This window comes from Vidua macroura, chromosome 1 (genome assembly GCF_024509145.1).
Source record: "Vidua macroura isolate BioBank_ID:100142 chromosome 1, ASM2450914v1, whole genome shotgun sequence".
Taxonomy (NCBI): Eukaryota; Metazoa; Chordata; class Aves; order Passeriformes; family Viduidae; genus Vidua; species Vidua macroura.
Genome location: NC_071571.1, coordinates 89,199,782 through 89,215,626, shown reverse-complemented (window position 1 = coordinate 89,215,626; position 15,845 = coordinate 89,199,782). Strand labels below are relative to the sequence as shown.

General features: G+C 38.6%; 1 protein-coding gene across 1 annotated transcript in view; it reads left to right on the top strand.

Annotated features, from left to right (window-relative positions):
- Positions 1-15,845, top strand: part of MOCOS (molybdenum cofactor sulfurase) — a 212,421-nt gene that overhangs the window by 182,437 nt on the left and 14,139 nt on the right. The window contains exons 9-12 of the mRNA XM_053993714.1: positions 1,908-2,070; positions 7,963-8,044; positions 12,163-12,287; positions 12,876-12,981. Coding sequence (XP_053849689.1) covers positions 1,908-2,070; positions 7,963-8,044; positions 12,163-12,287; positions 12,876-12,981 — 476 coding nt within the window. The remainder of the gene's footprint in view (positions 1-1,907; positions 2,071-7,962; positions 8,045-12,162; positions 12,288-12,875; positions 12,982-15,845) is intronic.

Here is a 15,845-nt window from a genome sequence, read left to right as displayed (position 1 = left end):
GAGAAGTTTTATTTGCTCATAAAACCTCTTGCCTTCAGTGAAGGGTAAGCAAATGCTTAAGCTATTTCCTGAATAAGATTGCTGTCCTGAAGTGGAACCAAAACAACTGAATGTTGCAATAGGGAACTGAGAAACTTTGTGGTCTTCTATTTTTCTGCTTTTTTAGTTTACTGTGCTCCCTATATCAAATCCTGTAGAGATCTGTTGGATTCATGGGAGGCTGTATTACCAATTAATAATCTTATTTTTTGGAAGGGAGATTTGTTAGCAGGAAATTCTTGCAGCTCTCAGATGATCACCAACTGTTCAAATGCATTTTGTAGTCTAATTATACAGGATAACCAAAAATTCTGGTCTCTCCAAAGAATAATTTCCACTAAGAACAAAAGTGTGTTCTTCAGCTGATATTGCAGTCTTTGGGCTACGTTTCCTCTCCTAAAAAAGTCAGGGCAAAGGTTCACATAGCTAAGGTGCTGACAGTTTGAGGTACTTGGATAATGTGATTTCAGATAACTGTCAGACCTAAAATTTCTATTTATCACAGAATTTTCATCCACAGTCGCATTAAAAAATTGCCAAATGATATTATAAATCAAGTGGGTTGATAGAACATGTTTCTTCTCCTAATTTTTATTTTTCTGTTTTCTGTATTCCGTAGAGTTGGTAGCACTGCAGTAAAATTATTTTTATTTCAGCTTTGATGCTTTAAATTTTCAGTTCTAGCATGCCTGCCCTTAGCTTTCTATAGTCAGGCAGTCAGTGTCAAACTGCTGCTGCAGGCTTTTATAAAAACAGGAAAAGTTTATAAGAATGAGATATTTTACGTTCTGTCAAGTTTTGGGTTGATCAAATGATAAACAAAAATGTGATTTTTAATTAATGTAGCCAGTGCTTCCAGACATGCTATTCTTCATAGCATCAGGCTGTGCTTGATATATCTTTTACTCAATAGTTTTTTTCTGAAGTCTTTTGTTGGCTAGTTCATGTGAGATATACTCAGCTTTTCTATAAGAATTCAATGAAGTTCAGCTGTAAACTTTTCTCCATGTTCAACTGTGACTAGAAAGCATACGTGAGCTGAAGAATATGTTAGTGGCCAGCTTTATATCACAAGAATGGTATTAATATTTTAATATTCTGGAGAAGAAAGCAGATATTAATGTCACCCAAAGGCACTAGTAAAATTGCTCTCTTTTTGGATTTCAAGATTACCATCTGTGTAGCATCAGAAACAGATGTTCTTTTCACCAGAAAAATGTATGTGAAAGCAAGGACAATATTCTTGTATGGGCTATTGAATGTAAAGACTCTTATACAAGTAACAGAAGAACAGACAGCAAAGAAGACAATGTATTTTGTTGTAAGGGAATTTTAAAGAAGCTATTATTCTCCCAGCAAAACCAGAAGCTTCGGTGGCAGAGATTTTCTTAAATGGATTAATTGACAAAGTGGTCCCATTTTATGAAAAACAAGTTTTTTCAGAATTTTGAATTTCACAGTTTTCCTGTTTGTTTGGTTTTGCCTTAATTCATAAAATTCCCATAAAATTTCTGTGCTCTGTAAGTTAAATGAGAATTTCTGGAAGAAATGGATGTGTATAAAACTGAAGACAGTTTTCAGAGTTTTTCGGAGATTGTTTATTCTTATAGCTCTGTTAAACTGTATGATAATATGTAACAACTTAGAGTAATTTGATTTTTTTTGTCAACTTTGTGCAGTGATATCTTTATCTTTGATTTGCAATTAAGGTTTCTCTTACAAAAAGCTGACATTGGCTCACATAAGTTTTCCTGATTTAAACGAGTTTCATTAAGGGATTCTTTTCCCTCTCTTTGCTCTTCAGCATGAATCTATTAATGCAGCTAACATTTTTTAAACCCTTGTACCCCCTCCTAATGCTTTCCCAGGTTACAGAATGGCCAGTAGGAAACCAGGGTTTGCTGTATGACCGAAACTGGATGGTTGTAAACCAGAATGGAGTCTGCATGACTCAGAAGCAGGAGCCAAGGTTGTGTCTTGTGAATCCCTCAATTGATCTGAAGCAAAAAATTATGGTCATTCAGGCAGAAGGTTAGTAAACTATATCCTTTCCTTCCCTTCTTTATTGGTGTCAGATTTCTAGGCAGGGATACCTGCATGCTCCCAACAAACTACTGAATGCTGTGTATGCTTTCTTGTGACTTTAGGGACAAGTTCTGTGCCAGCTGTGGGCAATGAAGCCCAACCTGTTATATGCAGCCCTGGGGGGCTTCCTAACTTCCTAACTACCTCTGTTGGGTAGGCAGAGAGTAGACAGTGACTCCCTATGTGCAACCATAAAGTGAATGTTCCAGGATGGAGAAAGGAACAGACAAATGTGGAAATTCACTGACTGGTGTGTCTCTGTAGCATGAAGTCCCATAGCCTGAAGGGATTGTTAATGCTGCAAAGGTAAAGGAATAGAAGTCTTAGCATTAAACACCCTGGCCAAAAGCCTTCCCATTTTGTATCTCTCTTCCTCCTTCCATCTGTGGAATTAGAGGGATAAAGTCTTCAGTAGCAATTAGTATGAATTAAAATAAGGACCAGACATTATTTAACTCACTTAAATACTTGCACTAGCAGGCAAATATTTCGTGATGTTTGAGCTTCCTGGGAATTATCAGAATCCTTTTTATTCACTGCTGAGGGGAAAGAAAAAGGAAAAAAAAAAAAAGTGAAGTGTTACAGAAAGCCCTTTACTACTCAGGGGTGAAAATTATTTATTTTCATAACAGTGCCATTGACACTGAACACTGGAACGAGTTTGAATTCCACAGAAGTCATTACTAATGCTGAGTTTGCATGTCTGAATGTTGGTCATCATTTCCCTGGGGTCCAACATTTACTCAGCCCATATGTCTTAACCACTAATCATATATGTGCCCAATTTTCAGCAGCTAGAGCAAAACAAGGGAACCTATCTTCAGATTTTTCACCCTTTATTAGAAATCCATGAGAGTGGATCTGTAACCACAGTCTCCTTTCTGTGTGTGTACATTAGGGTTGCTGTCATCTCCAGCTGTCTGAGCACTCACCATAGAATTAAATCTGACTTGTTGATTCTTTTTGTCTGAAATAGGTTTCTCAAATGTACACTTTGATACTTCCACTAATCATGTGCTATTTTCTGTGTTTCCAATCCCAAACACAATCTACTCTCTTCTTAGGAATTCCAGGCTTGCTCACTGGCATGTACACTGCTGCTTTCCCCTCTTTCTTCCATACTATTTCCTTGAAAATATATCATTAATTCATTTCAATTCTACATGGAGGACCTTGCACCTCAAATTTTTGTAGTACAGTTGCACAGACAGCCTTCTCCCACAACTTCTAAATTATCAAGTGCTTCAGAACTAATTATTTCTAGAGATTTCTTTACTCTCTCTCTTCCTTTCTGACCATTCTGACTCTGTTCTTATTTTTTTTTTTCCTTTCTAGCACTCGTTCAGAAAAGTGCATACCGATTAGTATGTTCACCTGTCAATAACACCTGTCAGTAACAACTGTCATACTTCAGGGAGTCAGGAGGAAGTTTTCTCACACAAAAATGACAGTCAAGGCATCCAATTCACACTGAGATTTACAACCTCTTGCCACAGTTAGTGCCAGGGTGAAATTTCCTTGAAATTCTACGTTTTACTGTGTGTCTTTTTTGGAGTTTTCACTGTCATTTGCCTTCCTTCCAGTGAAAGTGAGAACCATTTCCACACAAAAGGGATTGTCCAAGACTATTGATCATTTTTCTACACAAAAGTAATTGATCAATGTGCTCTAACGGGAATGTCATTACCATTTATTTACAAGCCTGCTTTGGTACAGCCAGTGTGTAAGAATGGAGTAATTTTATTCTTTGTATAATGACTGTAGCTACCAAAATCCTAGCCCATGAGGTGATCTGGGGCCTCTTTTCTAGTAGTCCTGCTGTTTTTTAGTCTCATGATGTTCTTGCAACCTGTGGCATTTTTTAAAATTCTTGACAGTGTGATAATGGGAGTCTATTCCAGAGCTTACTGCTCCTAAAATGGCACAATGATGGGAGCACATGCAAACCAGCAGGGTATGGCTGAACAGATAAATCTGTACGGAGTTGTTCCAATATTTATTATGTTTTCTTTCTTCTTACCTGCAGACTAAATCCATTATTTGTTTGTCAGTGTTAAATTTTTAATCTTTTTCTTTTATCCCTTCACAAACATGGGTCAGTGTGATATCTTCCACTTAAATCATTTCATGGCAGACAAATTTAATTTAATAAATTGACTCTTTCCTTGCAAATCCCACATTAATCCTTGCTGCTTTTGTCATCACACCTCCAGCTTGTCTGTAGCTGGTTGCAAATGTAGGACCTGAAGCTGAATGATGCATGTGGGCATGCAGCATCTATGTGGTAGGGAGCAGTGGAACTCACTTGAGCCAGGCTGGTTGTTCTGAAGCTCAGAACCTTCAATGCCTGTGTTGGTGGCTGATGTCGTTTCAGATCCGTAGCTCTTGGCTTGGCCTGGTGACTGACAGCCACCTCCAGGTCTCTTCCTGCTCTGCTCCTTCATCCACATGCAAGGCCACCCACCCAAACCGCTTTTCCTCAGCCACAGCTGTGCACATCTGTCCAAGCTGAGCTTTGCTCCCTCATCTCTCCTCCCCCTGACCTCCCAGTCCCTGTGCTGAGTTTCTCTGTTCTTTCCATTTCTGCCATGCCCTTGCTTCGGTGACTGTGCAAGCGCAGCGGCTCCAGCTGACCGGTGAGAAGCGCAGTCCGGGCAGCTGCCTCGCCTCTGCAAGGAGCAGTAACCGCGGTCTTTTCCCGGCAGTTCCGCTGCTATCCGCGCTTTTCTCGCTGTGACAGCAGCCTGTGGCGCACATCTCCGCCCAGGGCGCGCTTTGCTGGCTGGAGGCGCCTCTCTCCAAAAGAGAGAGCCTAAGGCAACCGTGCTGCTGGAATTGGTGCCTCTGGTAAGTGCCTGAAGCCAAGTGAGCCAAATCCCACGCAGCTGGAGTACACAGCGTTTTTTAAGAGCGTTTTGCTGTTACACTGTTAGATTATGGTGAAGACTTTTTGTGCCACTTTTAAAACATAATGAGTCTGTTCTCTCTTCCCCTCCAGGCATCCAGGCACATGCTTTCCTCTCCCTCTAGAACTTTTGGTTAGCAAAAAATTTGTTTATGGCTATTTTATTTCAATGTGGCTTAATATTCTTTGTCTTCTCTGTCCAAGAAAAAATTGTCAGCATGATTTAGTGTGACTGTAACTACTTTAACACCTTTTGTTGAATTCTCTATGTGCTGAGACACCCTTTCAGGGTTGTTCTTTAACCCCTGCATGTTGTGTGTCTCTGTAGCCCCAGCTGTGGATGGGCAGAATTTGCTGTCTGACCGACCCAGCTGTGCAATTCTGCCACCCATCCACTCTGGGTAGCAAGGATGGCAGAGAGGGGCTCTACACAAGCCCAAAGCTGCCTGAAGGCTTAGGATCTTTGCCAGGCATGCCTGCAAAATTAGTTGGCTTGCATGGCAGCTGGGAGCTCCAGGTATTTCCTGGATCTCTGACGAAGGGGTTAAGTGAGAGCAGAGGGAGAGGAAGGGCTTGTGTATATTCTCTCACTGGCTGTACTTTTCTTCAGCAGAGGGAGTGAGATTTTAATTTTGAGAAACTGCATTTATGAATTTTGTCGGAATTATTTTCTTAGGCTATGCGGCTGTTAACAGGCATTCCCTATTTTGTTTACTGTTGAGAGTGTAACAAAACCTTGCTATCACAGAACCCACTTAGAGAAAATCAGTGTACCTAACTCTAAATTAGCCCTCATGGAGAGAAAGAATTTCATGTGTCTTGAATGAAGTTATTAGAGGTTTGGCTCCCAGTAACTGAAAGGTGGGCAGGAGCAAGTGCCTTCATTTCCAGAAATCCTATTACTGGAGTGAGAATCAAGGGAAATCTCCTTGTCCTCCTCCATCAAATACGTGGGAGCACAGATTACATTGTACTTGTTCCTGACCTACACAAATGTGTAGCCAAACAGAATTCAGCTGAGAATACATTTCTGGAAAATACTAATTTCTCTCTTTCCATTTTAGCTAACAATCAGCATTACTCTGGCAAGTTGGGCGTTAGTTTGTCACTGCACAGTGGGAGAAATTCTGAGCGTTGAGGAGGCACCTTAAAATATTGGAGTAGAAAGATGCTAGCAGAACTGAGCAGCTAATTGCATTTTATGGAGTTTATTGTGCCTTCAAATAGTCATGTGTTACTGCCAATAAAAATAATGGGAATTAAGTGCATACACTGATGGAAGAATATACATGAATGGCTTATATTTCAGTCTATTGAAATAACAGAACTCTAATTTTCCTCATTGTTTTAAAATAGGAGCTATAAGAATTTTTTTATATTAATACTGTGAGCACATCTGTGAATTTTATTATCAAGCAAATTACCATGGAGAATGACAGCTTTTGCACTTTAGTAACTGGCAATATTCTCCTTTTTTTTTTTTTTTTGCTTTAAAGATAGAATAACATTGTAATTAACAATGTTTAACAGACCTAAACATCACTGTAAAATGTGTACTGTTCAATAAAAAATTTGGTATACTTGCTGGTGTATAACAGCCTTTTTAAAGCCCTGAAATTCTATTTTAAGAAATTTTGTGAGTATGCCTTTCTTAGAAAGTATTTGAAAGATATAACAGTTAAGAGTGCATGCCGGATGAAATATTTCAAACTCATATTTTCCAGAAGGAATGATGCTAATGTTTGATTTTTTCTAATTCCAAGAGTTCTAGTTGGTAAGATGATAACATTGCCTTTTTATCAGGTTGTTACAGGGTAGTTCAAAGCATTTTTTACATGCGTTATTTTTCTAAGTGAACCCAAGTTTTCCCCTCTGTCTTCACTTTTGACATATACTAACATAATTAACCAAAGAAGAAGTAGACCACTTTCTATTTTGTAAAACATGCACGAAACAGAGTTGATAGTGGTGTTACAATGAACCTGAACTACATTTCATTACTCTTCAGAAGAAAATAAGCCAACTTGATTTCACTGTATCACAGAGTTGGTAGAGCATGATTCTTATTTGTTTTACAATATTGTATAATATCAAAATATATAGTTATAATTCTGGCAAATGGGGGGGTTTGTCAAAATCTTGGTTAATATATGTTGCAGTGTAATGGAAAAGCTGGATTCATTGCAGCCACACAGTACAACACTTTGTTCTTCATTTAAGATTATTGTTTTCAATTAGCAGCAAGAAAAGCAGTACAGCTTTTCTTTTTAATTCAAGTAAACTACAGCACTCTTTCCATCTCTTTGGCTCATTCTATTCAAGATGAGGAAAATGTGGGAGAAGTTAAGATAGATCATTACCAGGGAATCCTCAGTTGGTTTAAACATGAAGATTAATAGATGGGAATAATTGTCTCATTTGCAATTTTCCATACATTTTGTCTTGTCTTTAAATTATTGTAGTTTTGTCTCACAGCTTATTTCTTTTTTTGAACAGACTGTGCCTCTTTTTTTCTTCCCCCCTCCTTCATCTTTCAGATCACTCAATCCCTTTACTCCAACGTGACAGTGTTTAACATCATCTCCTGACTTGTCAGAGGAGCTATCCTTTCAACAGAAACCGTGACTGAGGCCATAATTCTGTGCCAGTTTTGTTGCCTGAGATAAACAGAGAAGGAAATTACTCAAAGTTGAAATTGTGTATTTTTTAAAAACGCTTTGATTACCAAGGTCATCTGCAGCCTTTGTGCTTTATCATTTGGAGCCACCTGCCGGCAGAAAATGTAATTCTAGCAAAAAGAAAAAAAAAAAATTATTTGCTGCTTGTGAGGCTGCTGTGACTGTGAAAATGAGCAAAAATTAGAACTTTTTTCATGACTCTATCATTCTTCATATTTTTTTTATTTAAATATGACTTTCTGTCTTCCCACCTAGGCATGGACCCAATATCTGTGCCACTAGAAGACAACACTGGAAAAGAGGCTGTGATCTGTGAGAGTAAAGTCTGTTCACACAGGTAAGTGACAGCAGAGAGGTACTGAAGCTGAAAATCACCGTAGTGACACTCAGGATGTGAAGAGATGTGCACACAGACAGAAGTCCTTGGAAAAAATGGTGGAAAGCATGAATGATTAGTGGACCAGGATAGTGGTCCTATTTAAATAAGTAAGTTGGCATACTCAGCAGGTCTGATAGAAAACAGTAAAAAATTTTAAAACATGAAAAAAGGAGAAGAAGGACAGTAGAGTAAACTGATTTTGCCCTCACTTGAATGAGATCTCTTTTTTTACTTGCTCCAAGCATGAGAAAAAGAGCAGGTGTCCCCATGTCAGCTGGGGGTCTCAGCAGGACTTGAATTCAGTTCCCACATTTAATAGTGATGGTGCTGGCAGCTTTGCCCATTTCATACTGCATGGATTTAAAATTGCTAGAACCTTAGAAGTTATAAACAGCTTTCCATATTTACAACCATTTTAATTTTGTTTTGACTACCCATGTTCAGTGTCCCCTTAACAATTTTGACTGCAGGTATGTAAGTTAAATAACATTAATTCTAATCAAGAGACATACCACTTCAGTGAATATAACATTAGGAATAAAATTATTTCCTATTCATAAACTTAAGTGTTTATTCATCATATTTTCTACGAACTTCCCTCAGTCTCATTAAGTTTGCTGAGTGGCAGTGTATCAAGTGCCTTCCTAAAGTACATTTGCATTATCTACTATATTTCTTTTCAATGAATCTCTTGGTAAGTCAACTAAAAGAGCCACTTAGAGATTTATGTCTTCCTATCACTAAGGCATACTAATTCTTTGTAACCCTCTACATTTGTTTCTCTGAGTAACACATAAACAAACCAGTAGAAGACCTGGCAATTTCCCCATGGAGCCATGCAGAAAATTATCTTCTCCTTCTTTTCTACTAGCTATTCAGATGATAAAGAGGATCTTTTCCTCAGAAGTGTATTTTCCTCAGGTAGTGGAATCCACCCAAGAGTCATTTGTTTTAACCATCTGTCCCACTTCCCTTAGTGTTGACTCATCCCTAGCCTCCCCATGGTAAGCCCATCTATTACAGGCTATAAAACAGCCTGAGTTATCTTTCTCTCTGTGTGCATAAAATTTGTTGCCATACTGTTTATTGTAGCTTCTCTTTCATGTAACTGACTGTGTCATTTTTATTGTATCAAATCGGAAGTTTTCATGGGAAACTTCTTAGAGTTCTGTGATGGAAGGAAAGAACAGAATGAATAAGAAATGGGTTGTGAAAGCAAATTGCAAGGAGTGGACTGTGACTAGGAAATAAACAAAACAGGAAGTAAGGCAGGATGTGTGAACAACATTGATGAGGCTCTGAAGCTGCTCAGAGACCCAATAGCCATTGATGCCAGTTTCCAGTGTTTCAGCAGAGGAGCCTTCAGGGCTGAAAATAATGAGAAAAACAGTGTTTTGCAAGAGGACAGGAGGTGATTTGTGGTCAGGGGTCTTTTATGCAGTATGCCTAAGGTGAGCAGTGGGACCAAAAGGGTTTGTTTAAAAGGCTTTTATTCAAAAGAAATGCCTAGTGAATGTATTTTCTATTTGTTAGATCTGTGCTCTGATGCTGTTATTTCATCCAGTTCTGTTGGCTTACTCTGAATTTAGACTGAGATAACTGAGAAGAGTACATGATGTGGAATCTGTAAGCAGTCATGTGAGGAAGTTTAATTTCGCAGCAGCCGCGGAAGTTTAATGAGCCCAAATTTCCCTTCTGAAGCAATTCATCAGCGTTAGCCTTCATCCCAGCAGGGGCTGTTCATCAGCATGTGCTGCCCACATCAGAGGGACATGGCTTCCTGGTACAATGTCTACCAGTGACATAAATGATGAAAGTAGAAGCTAATGTTGATAGGATTGATATTCTAGAAGACCCTAAATGCTCAAGGTTGCTGCTCTACTGAAATAAGCAGGGACACAACCTCCTCTTTGGTAGGTTGCAATATCAAAGAGATCAAGGGAAGTGTAGCAGTGGTAGAAGACAAAGGTGTAGTTAAGAACAAGGTGAACTGAGCCCGTTGTATTATATCCCATGGGATCAATATTCAGACTTCATCTGTCCTTGATTTTTGTTCTGTAAATTGCCCTGCTAGAGGAACCAGTTGTAACGCACTGAAGCTAAATGACATAATAGAAAGATGAGTGGGAAACTCAAGGCAAACAGCAAGTGAAATCAGAGGGAAATAGGCTCTCCTTTATAAATTGCCTGACATATGCCAAATGAAATGTAATGCTGACAGATGTAAAGTTATACTCCACAAAAATAAGCACAAGCAGAAAACAAGTAGAATTGAGCTACAACAGAATGACTTTGACTGAGACCTTGAAGAGATGATGGTACTTGCTCAGAAAATGGTCTGACAATAAGGGAAAGCAATTTGAAAACATGTGTTTTGGAATACAAAAACTACACTGTGGCATTTGATGAAATACCAAGTATGGTACGAGTCTCTAACTCAGCCACTGTGACTCAAAACAATAAGTGTATAAAAAGAGGGCAAAACTTTCTTCCCGATTTATACCGTATTAATTTCCTACAGGCTGCCTGTGGCAATTGACTCAGGAGGGATTTTAAACACCCCTAGAACCTCTATGAAGGTGGAAAAAATATTAGAGAAATTTGTTTCACCTGCACTGTTGTCATGGAAGATTCATGTGTTCTCGTTAACAGCCTTTTCCCTAACTCAGTTCAGACTGTGAAATCTCATGTGGACACTCACCTTTTGGCCTCTTTCTTGACACGGTGCCTGCATCTCACACTCATACCAGAACACCATTCCAGTTCTAGGACATCACTGGCTAGATGCAGCTGTGGTTGACACCTGTCCACTCTGAGTGGGAGAGGGATGCACAGCTGCACCATAATTCAAAATTCAGAACAAGCACTGAAGAGATACCAGATCCATGCAGGATTATAAAATCTCCTTGATTTCAATTCTGCTGGCTTTGTACCTGTGAAATTCAGTGGAACCTGACAGAGCAGTTTGTAAAGCCAAGCCAATTTCTTCTCAATACTGAGGCTTAGCACCTTTTGCTGTGAGTAGCTGTTTTCTTGTTTCACAAAGCAGACAGTTTCCATGCAGATCAACTTCTTTGGCTGGGTAGGACATCAAGGTGAGCATAGGAACACAACTACTTCACTTTTCATGCTACAGGAATCCTTCCTAGATCATCATAAGAAGTCACATTCCTCCTGCATTTCAAGGTAGGTATCAGTCAAATCTCTATATGTGGTCAGTAGAGAGTTGAACTTTCCCACAGTGAGAGTCATCCCATCCTGAGGTCTAATATAGATGCGAACTACTTACTTCTTTCCTTTATCTGTGAGTGAAACCCAGACAACTGATTTAAACTAGATGTCTGGATTTTGGAAGATTGACATTAAGTTTACTCAGGGCTGAGGAATCTAATGTCAAACACCATCAATTTTCAGTGGCCTTCTTGGATTGAGAGAGATGATTTCAAAGTCCCTCTAGGAAAGATTATATCCAGGTAAAGAAGGCCATTCTATTGCCAGCTTGCATAACTCATTAGACATTTTACAAGTAATGCAAATCATCTTTAGAGAGATACTTGGCCTCTGTTAGTGGAGCCATGTTTTAATGTGAAATGTCTGTAATAACATGAATTAAATTGGAGAAGTAACATCACTGTACTTGATGGGATCATTAAAAATTACACACAGCAGAGCAATCTTAAATTGAACTCAGATCATTCCCCTCTGTTTTTAGCAAAAAGTACAGACCAGAGTGTGACTATTTCATAATACTGTACTGTAATATTGTTATATGAGTGACCACTTATTGTACTTCAGAGTCAGTGTCTTCAGTGTTATGATTAATCCTTTATTCCACAGTAATTTTCCATACTAAACTAAATTAAATCTTGTGAAAGTCAACTTCAAGAGGAAAGGAGTAAACTTGAGGAAGAGGGGAGTTAGAGTCATGGAGAGCTTCACATCAGACATTCATCAGACAATATGGATTCTGTATTTTGTATTGAAGGAAGCAGGAGAAACATCTTCACAATTTGACTTCTGTTTTGCAAATTAATGTTTGGGCAATCAAATTTAAACTTCCTCTTTTCTTGTAATAGGGTAAAAACATATGACTGTGGAGAAAGAATTGCTGGCTGGCTCTCTACGTTTCTTGGTCGTTCGTGTCGCTTGATAAGACAAAGTTCAGATGTGAAAAGCAAGTCACATCAGAAAAATACAAAAGGTATGTTGTCATTCTTAAAAATATTTGTGATTCCCCATGCACAAATCAGGCTTATGGACTTCACACTGAGTATATATAGGCACCCCAATAAAGGCTGAAAGAGTTATCCAGTATAGATCTAGTCATTATGTTTATACAGAAACTGACTTTTTGCCGCCCTTCTACTTGTTAAATTCGGTGAAAATGTACAGAAGCACCAGTATGGGGGGGAAGTTATCATCATGGCCATGATTTTGTCTGGAAACTCAAAGAGACCATTTAGAAAAATGATCGTGAAGAATCAAAGAATTTATTCAGAGACTAAATTTCATTACAAAAATAATTGAAAGAGTATTGAAAATGCATAGATATTGCTCTTGTAAACTATTTTAGAAATTTGGTAAAATCTCACCTCTCAGTTTCTAACTGCATTGCATCATAACTACTTGCAGGTTTGAGGGCATCTTTGGAATATTTCCTTAGTGCCTGGAACCAAATGATTAAACTAGCAATGAGAATGAGTAAAAGGTCAAAGGAAAGATAAGGTGAAATTACTAATTTTTATGATCATTTTGGAATGTTGGATTGATTTTCTTTTTTTTTTTTTAGGTCTGTCGTCTGCTACAAACATCTCACTCTCTCTTGTGAATGAAGCACAATACCTCCTGATAAATGTAGCAAGCATTCTGCAGCTGAAAGAACACATTTCTGCAAGGTAAGATGCTTCTGTCTCCAAATGTCTCTCAATGATCTTGGATTCCAGAATCTTGCCATAAGATGCCAATATAGGTGTTTTATGTGGAAATTTAGAGATAGTTACTTTTCAATGTTCAAAAAATATATGGCTACTAAACTGCTATAATTACTAATTATTTTATTATTTCTGAAAATTTGGATTAAACACATAAGCATCATCTGTCTACCAGTCATTTTTAGGAAAATTTAAATAAAATTTTTGTCAAATGATTTGGTGGAAAGATATTGAGAACCAGCCAACTTCCATTTGTCAGAAGATCAAGGATAAAGAGGTTTTCTCAACATAAATTGTCTGGCAGGTAAAAATATAAAGTCTGGCTCTGAACTACTTCTCTCCCATGGGAATTATTAATATTTAGAGTAAATATGCACAACAGAAATACTTTGAAAGTATTTTCAGGACTGGAATAATTTTATTTCTTTTAATTTGGCTTTGCTTATACAAAAGTGGGAGTTGAAGCAGCAAATAAAAGACTGAGTCAGTTCATAGTTCAAAGATAACAAATCCATTACCAAACAAATTTTCATATACTGACTACAGGAAATTTTTGTTTCTTGAACATAACTAGGAAAGGTTCAAATTCCACAAAAAAAATCTTCCTTCAAGTCCTCCATTATATCTGTGCATTCCACACCCTCAGCATTTGTATCTGAGCTCTCTTTTCCTGTCTCTTAAAACTTCTCTCTTGCTTCTTCCTGGAGTGATCTTCTCTTCTCTTAGTCACCCACCAAATACATCCCCTGTATTGAAAATTCCTGCTTTGAGAAGAGGATATATGTATCTATATATCTGCAGGAGGATATGTATATCGCTTCAAGATTTAAAACCACTGACTCAATGAAGCATCACCAAGACTACTGGAGCTTGCATTGTCTGAATATTCTCCTTCTTCAGGAGAAGACAGTTGGGCAATTTTAGAATATCATGGGAAATATGTATAGAAAAGGTTTGAAGCAGTCCATCTCTCAGTATTGTGATTACCCTTTCTCAGTGACAATTAATGTCTTCTTGTGAGGCTTGACTGGCTGGGTTACGTCTCCTTGGGAGGGCACATCCCTTACTCAGGATGGACTTTTTCCATGATAAGACTCAGTGTGAAACTTTCCAGACATGGGATTTGAGTGCAAAGGTGAAGAGTAAGAAGCAGCAAGTGAGGACAAAGGAGAACAATGAACTTCAGCAAAACATTCAACTCCATATGATAGACTAATTTTACGCCTAATATCTTCCAGTACAACTAGGCTTGTAATCTCCTTTTCCTCAAAGGAAACTCCAGATGTGACCAGAACTGTAATGGTGACTGAGAAGGATCTGGCCTCCCACTCTGCAGTGTGAGTTGGAAGTGTCCTCCCTTCCATGCATTTTGTCATGCAGTGCCTTCTCTGGGTGCTGGAGAAATAAATTCAGATATACAACATCCTCATTCTGCACTGTTACTAAATCATGATATATGAACTTTCCAAATATTGAACTATCCAATATACTTTTAAGAACTGCCCTTATGGGTCTTTATTAAATATTGGAGGGTTTTTAGAAAGTATTATTTAGCTTATTGGCATTTGGGTTTGGTTTTGCTTAAATGAAACCTGCTAAATTTTACAAAACAATTGCAATTTTCCATTAAGGTTTTATAATTTCACTTAGTATCTTCCATAAGTAAAAACTAGTCTTCCAGTTTGCACTTGGCTCTTGAGAGGTGATCTAAAACAGAAACAGCAATTTGATTAAAAATTAGAATCCAGCATACTGTTGGAGTGATACATGTACCTGCAGACATTTGTCTACGTGGTGTTTCCATTACAGGTCACCTCCGTGTAAATGCCTATGGCCTGACCTAATGCTCAAATGTTCTTGTTAGAACTATAACCCTGAGGATATAAATATTAATTTTCAAGTTTGCCTATTAAATATAGGTAATGCATTCTTCATTGCAGCGCTCACTGCTGTGAAAATCCAAAGCTCCTAGGCTGACTTTGGCACATTATACAGATTTTCAAAACAGGTCCACGTTGGGATTTTCAAGGTGAAGATACCTGCCACTCCATCCAACCAAGGCATTTTGTAGGAGGAGAAATAATGGAAATTTACTCAGATACATGTTGCCAAGTAATTAAGCATTTCTGAGGGCTGGGGGAGGTACAAGAGAGGTGAGGTATTCTGGATGTGAGCCCAAGCAGGTTGAAGACAGAGAGATCAGGGGTAGGGGCATTGCAGTCTTTGAGTTCAGCAGCAAGAATCAGTAGAATCTTGAAGATTTTTTTCAGCAGCTGTTTCAGGACACTGCAGGCCCAGCTCTGAGGTTACTTGGCTTTTGATGCTCCCAGTGCAGGCTGGGGTGGCAGGCACATAGATTTTGCAAAACACAGTAAAAACTAGAGGCTCCACAGCAACCAAACTCCAAGAGTGCACAGCAAAGCTGGGAAGCACAGCAGCATAATTGAATGTGTTCACAAGTAACTGCTATTTTCCTTCTTGTTTGTATGAGCACTGGCATAATCTATGCTTCCTGTTGGCTCCTACCTCCTGCATTCATTACAAATTGTGTCTCAGCCGTGGGATTACCTGTGGGATCTTGAGGGAAAACCTGCAGCCTTGCAGCTTCCCATCCCACCTTCTACCCCCAGGCTTCTGGAGCCCTTGTGAACACTGGGGCTTGTTGGAGCTGGGCTTCTGTGGTCTGACTGAAAGTCTGCACGGGCAGTTTATCCTCATGCAGTTTTGTCTGCTAAAGAAGATCATCCAGACTGTTTAAAATAAAACCAAACTCTTTTTTTTCACCTAACAGGCCACCTCTGCCAAGACTGCTTGATGTGAATTTTTCC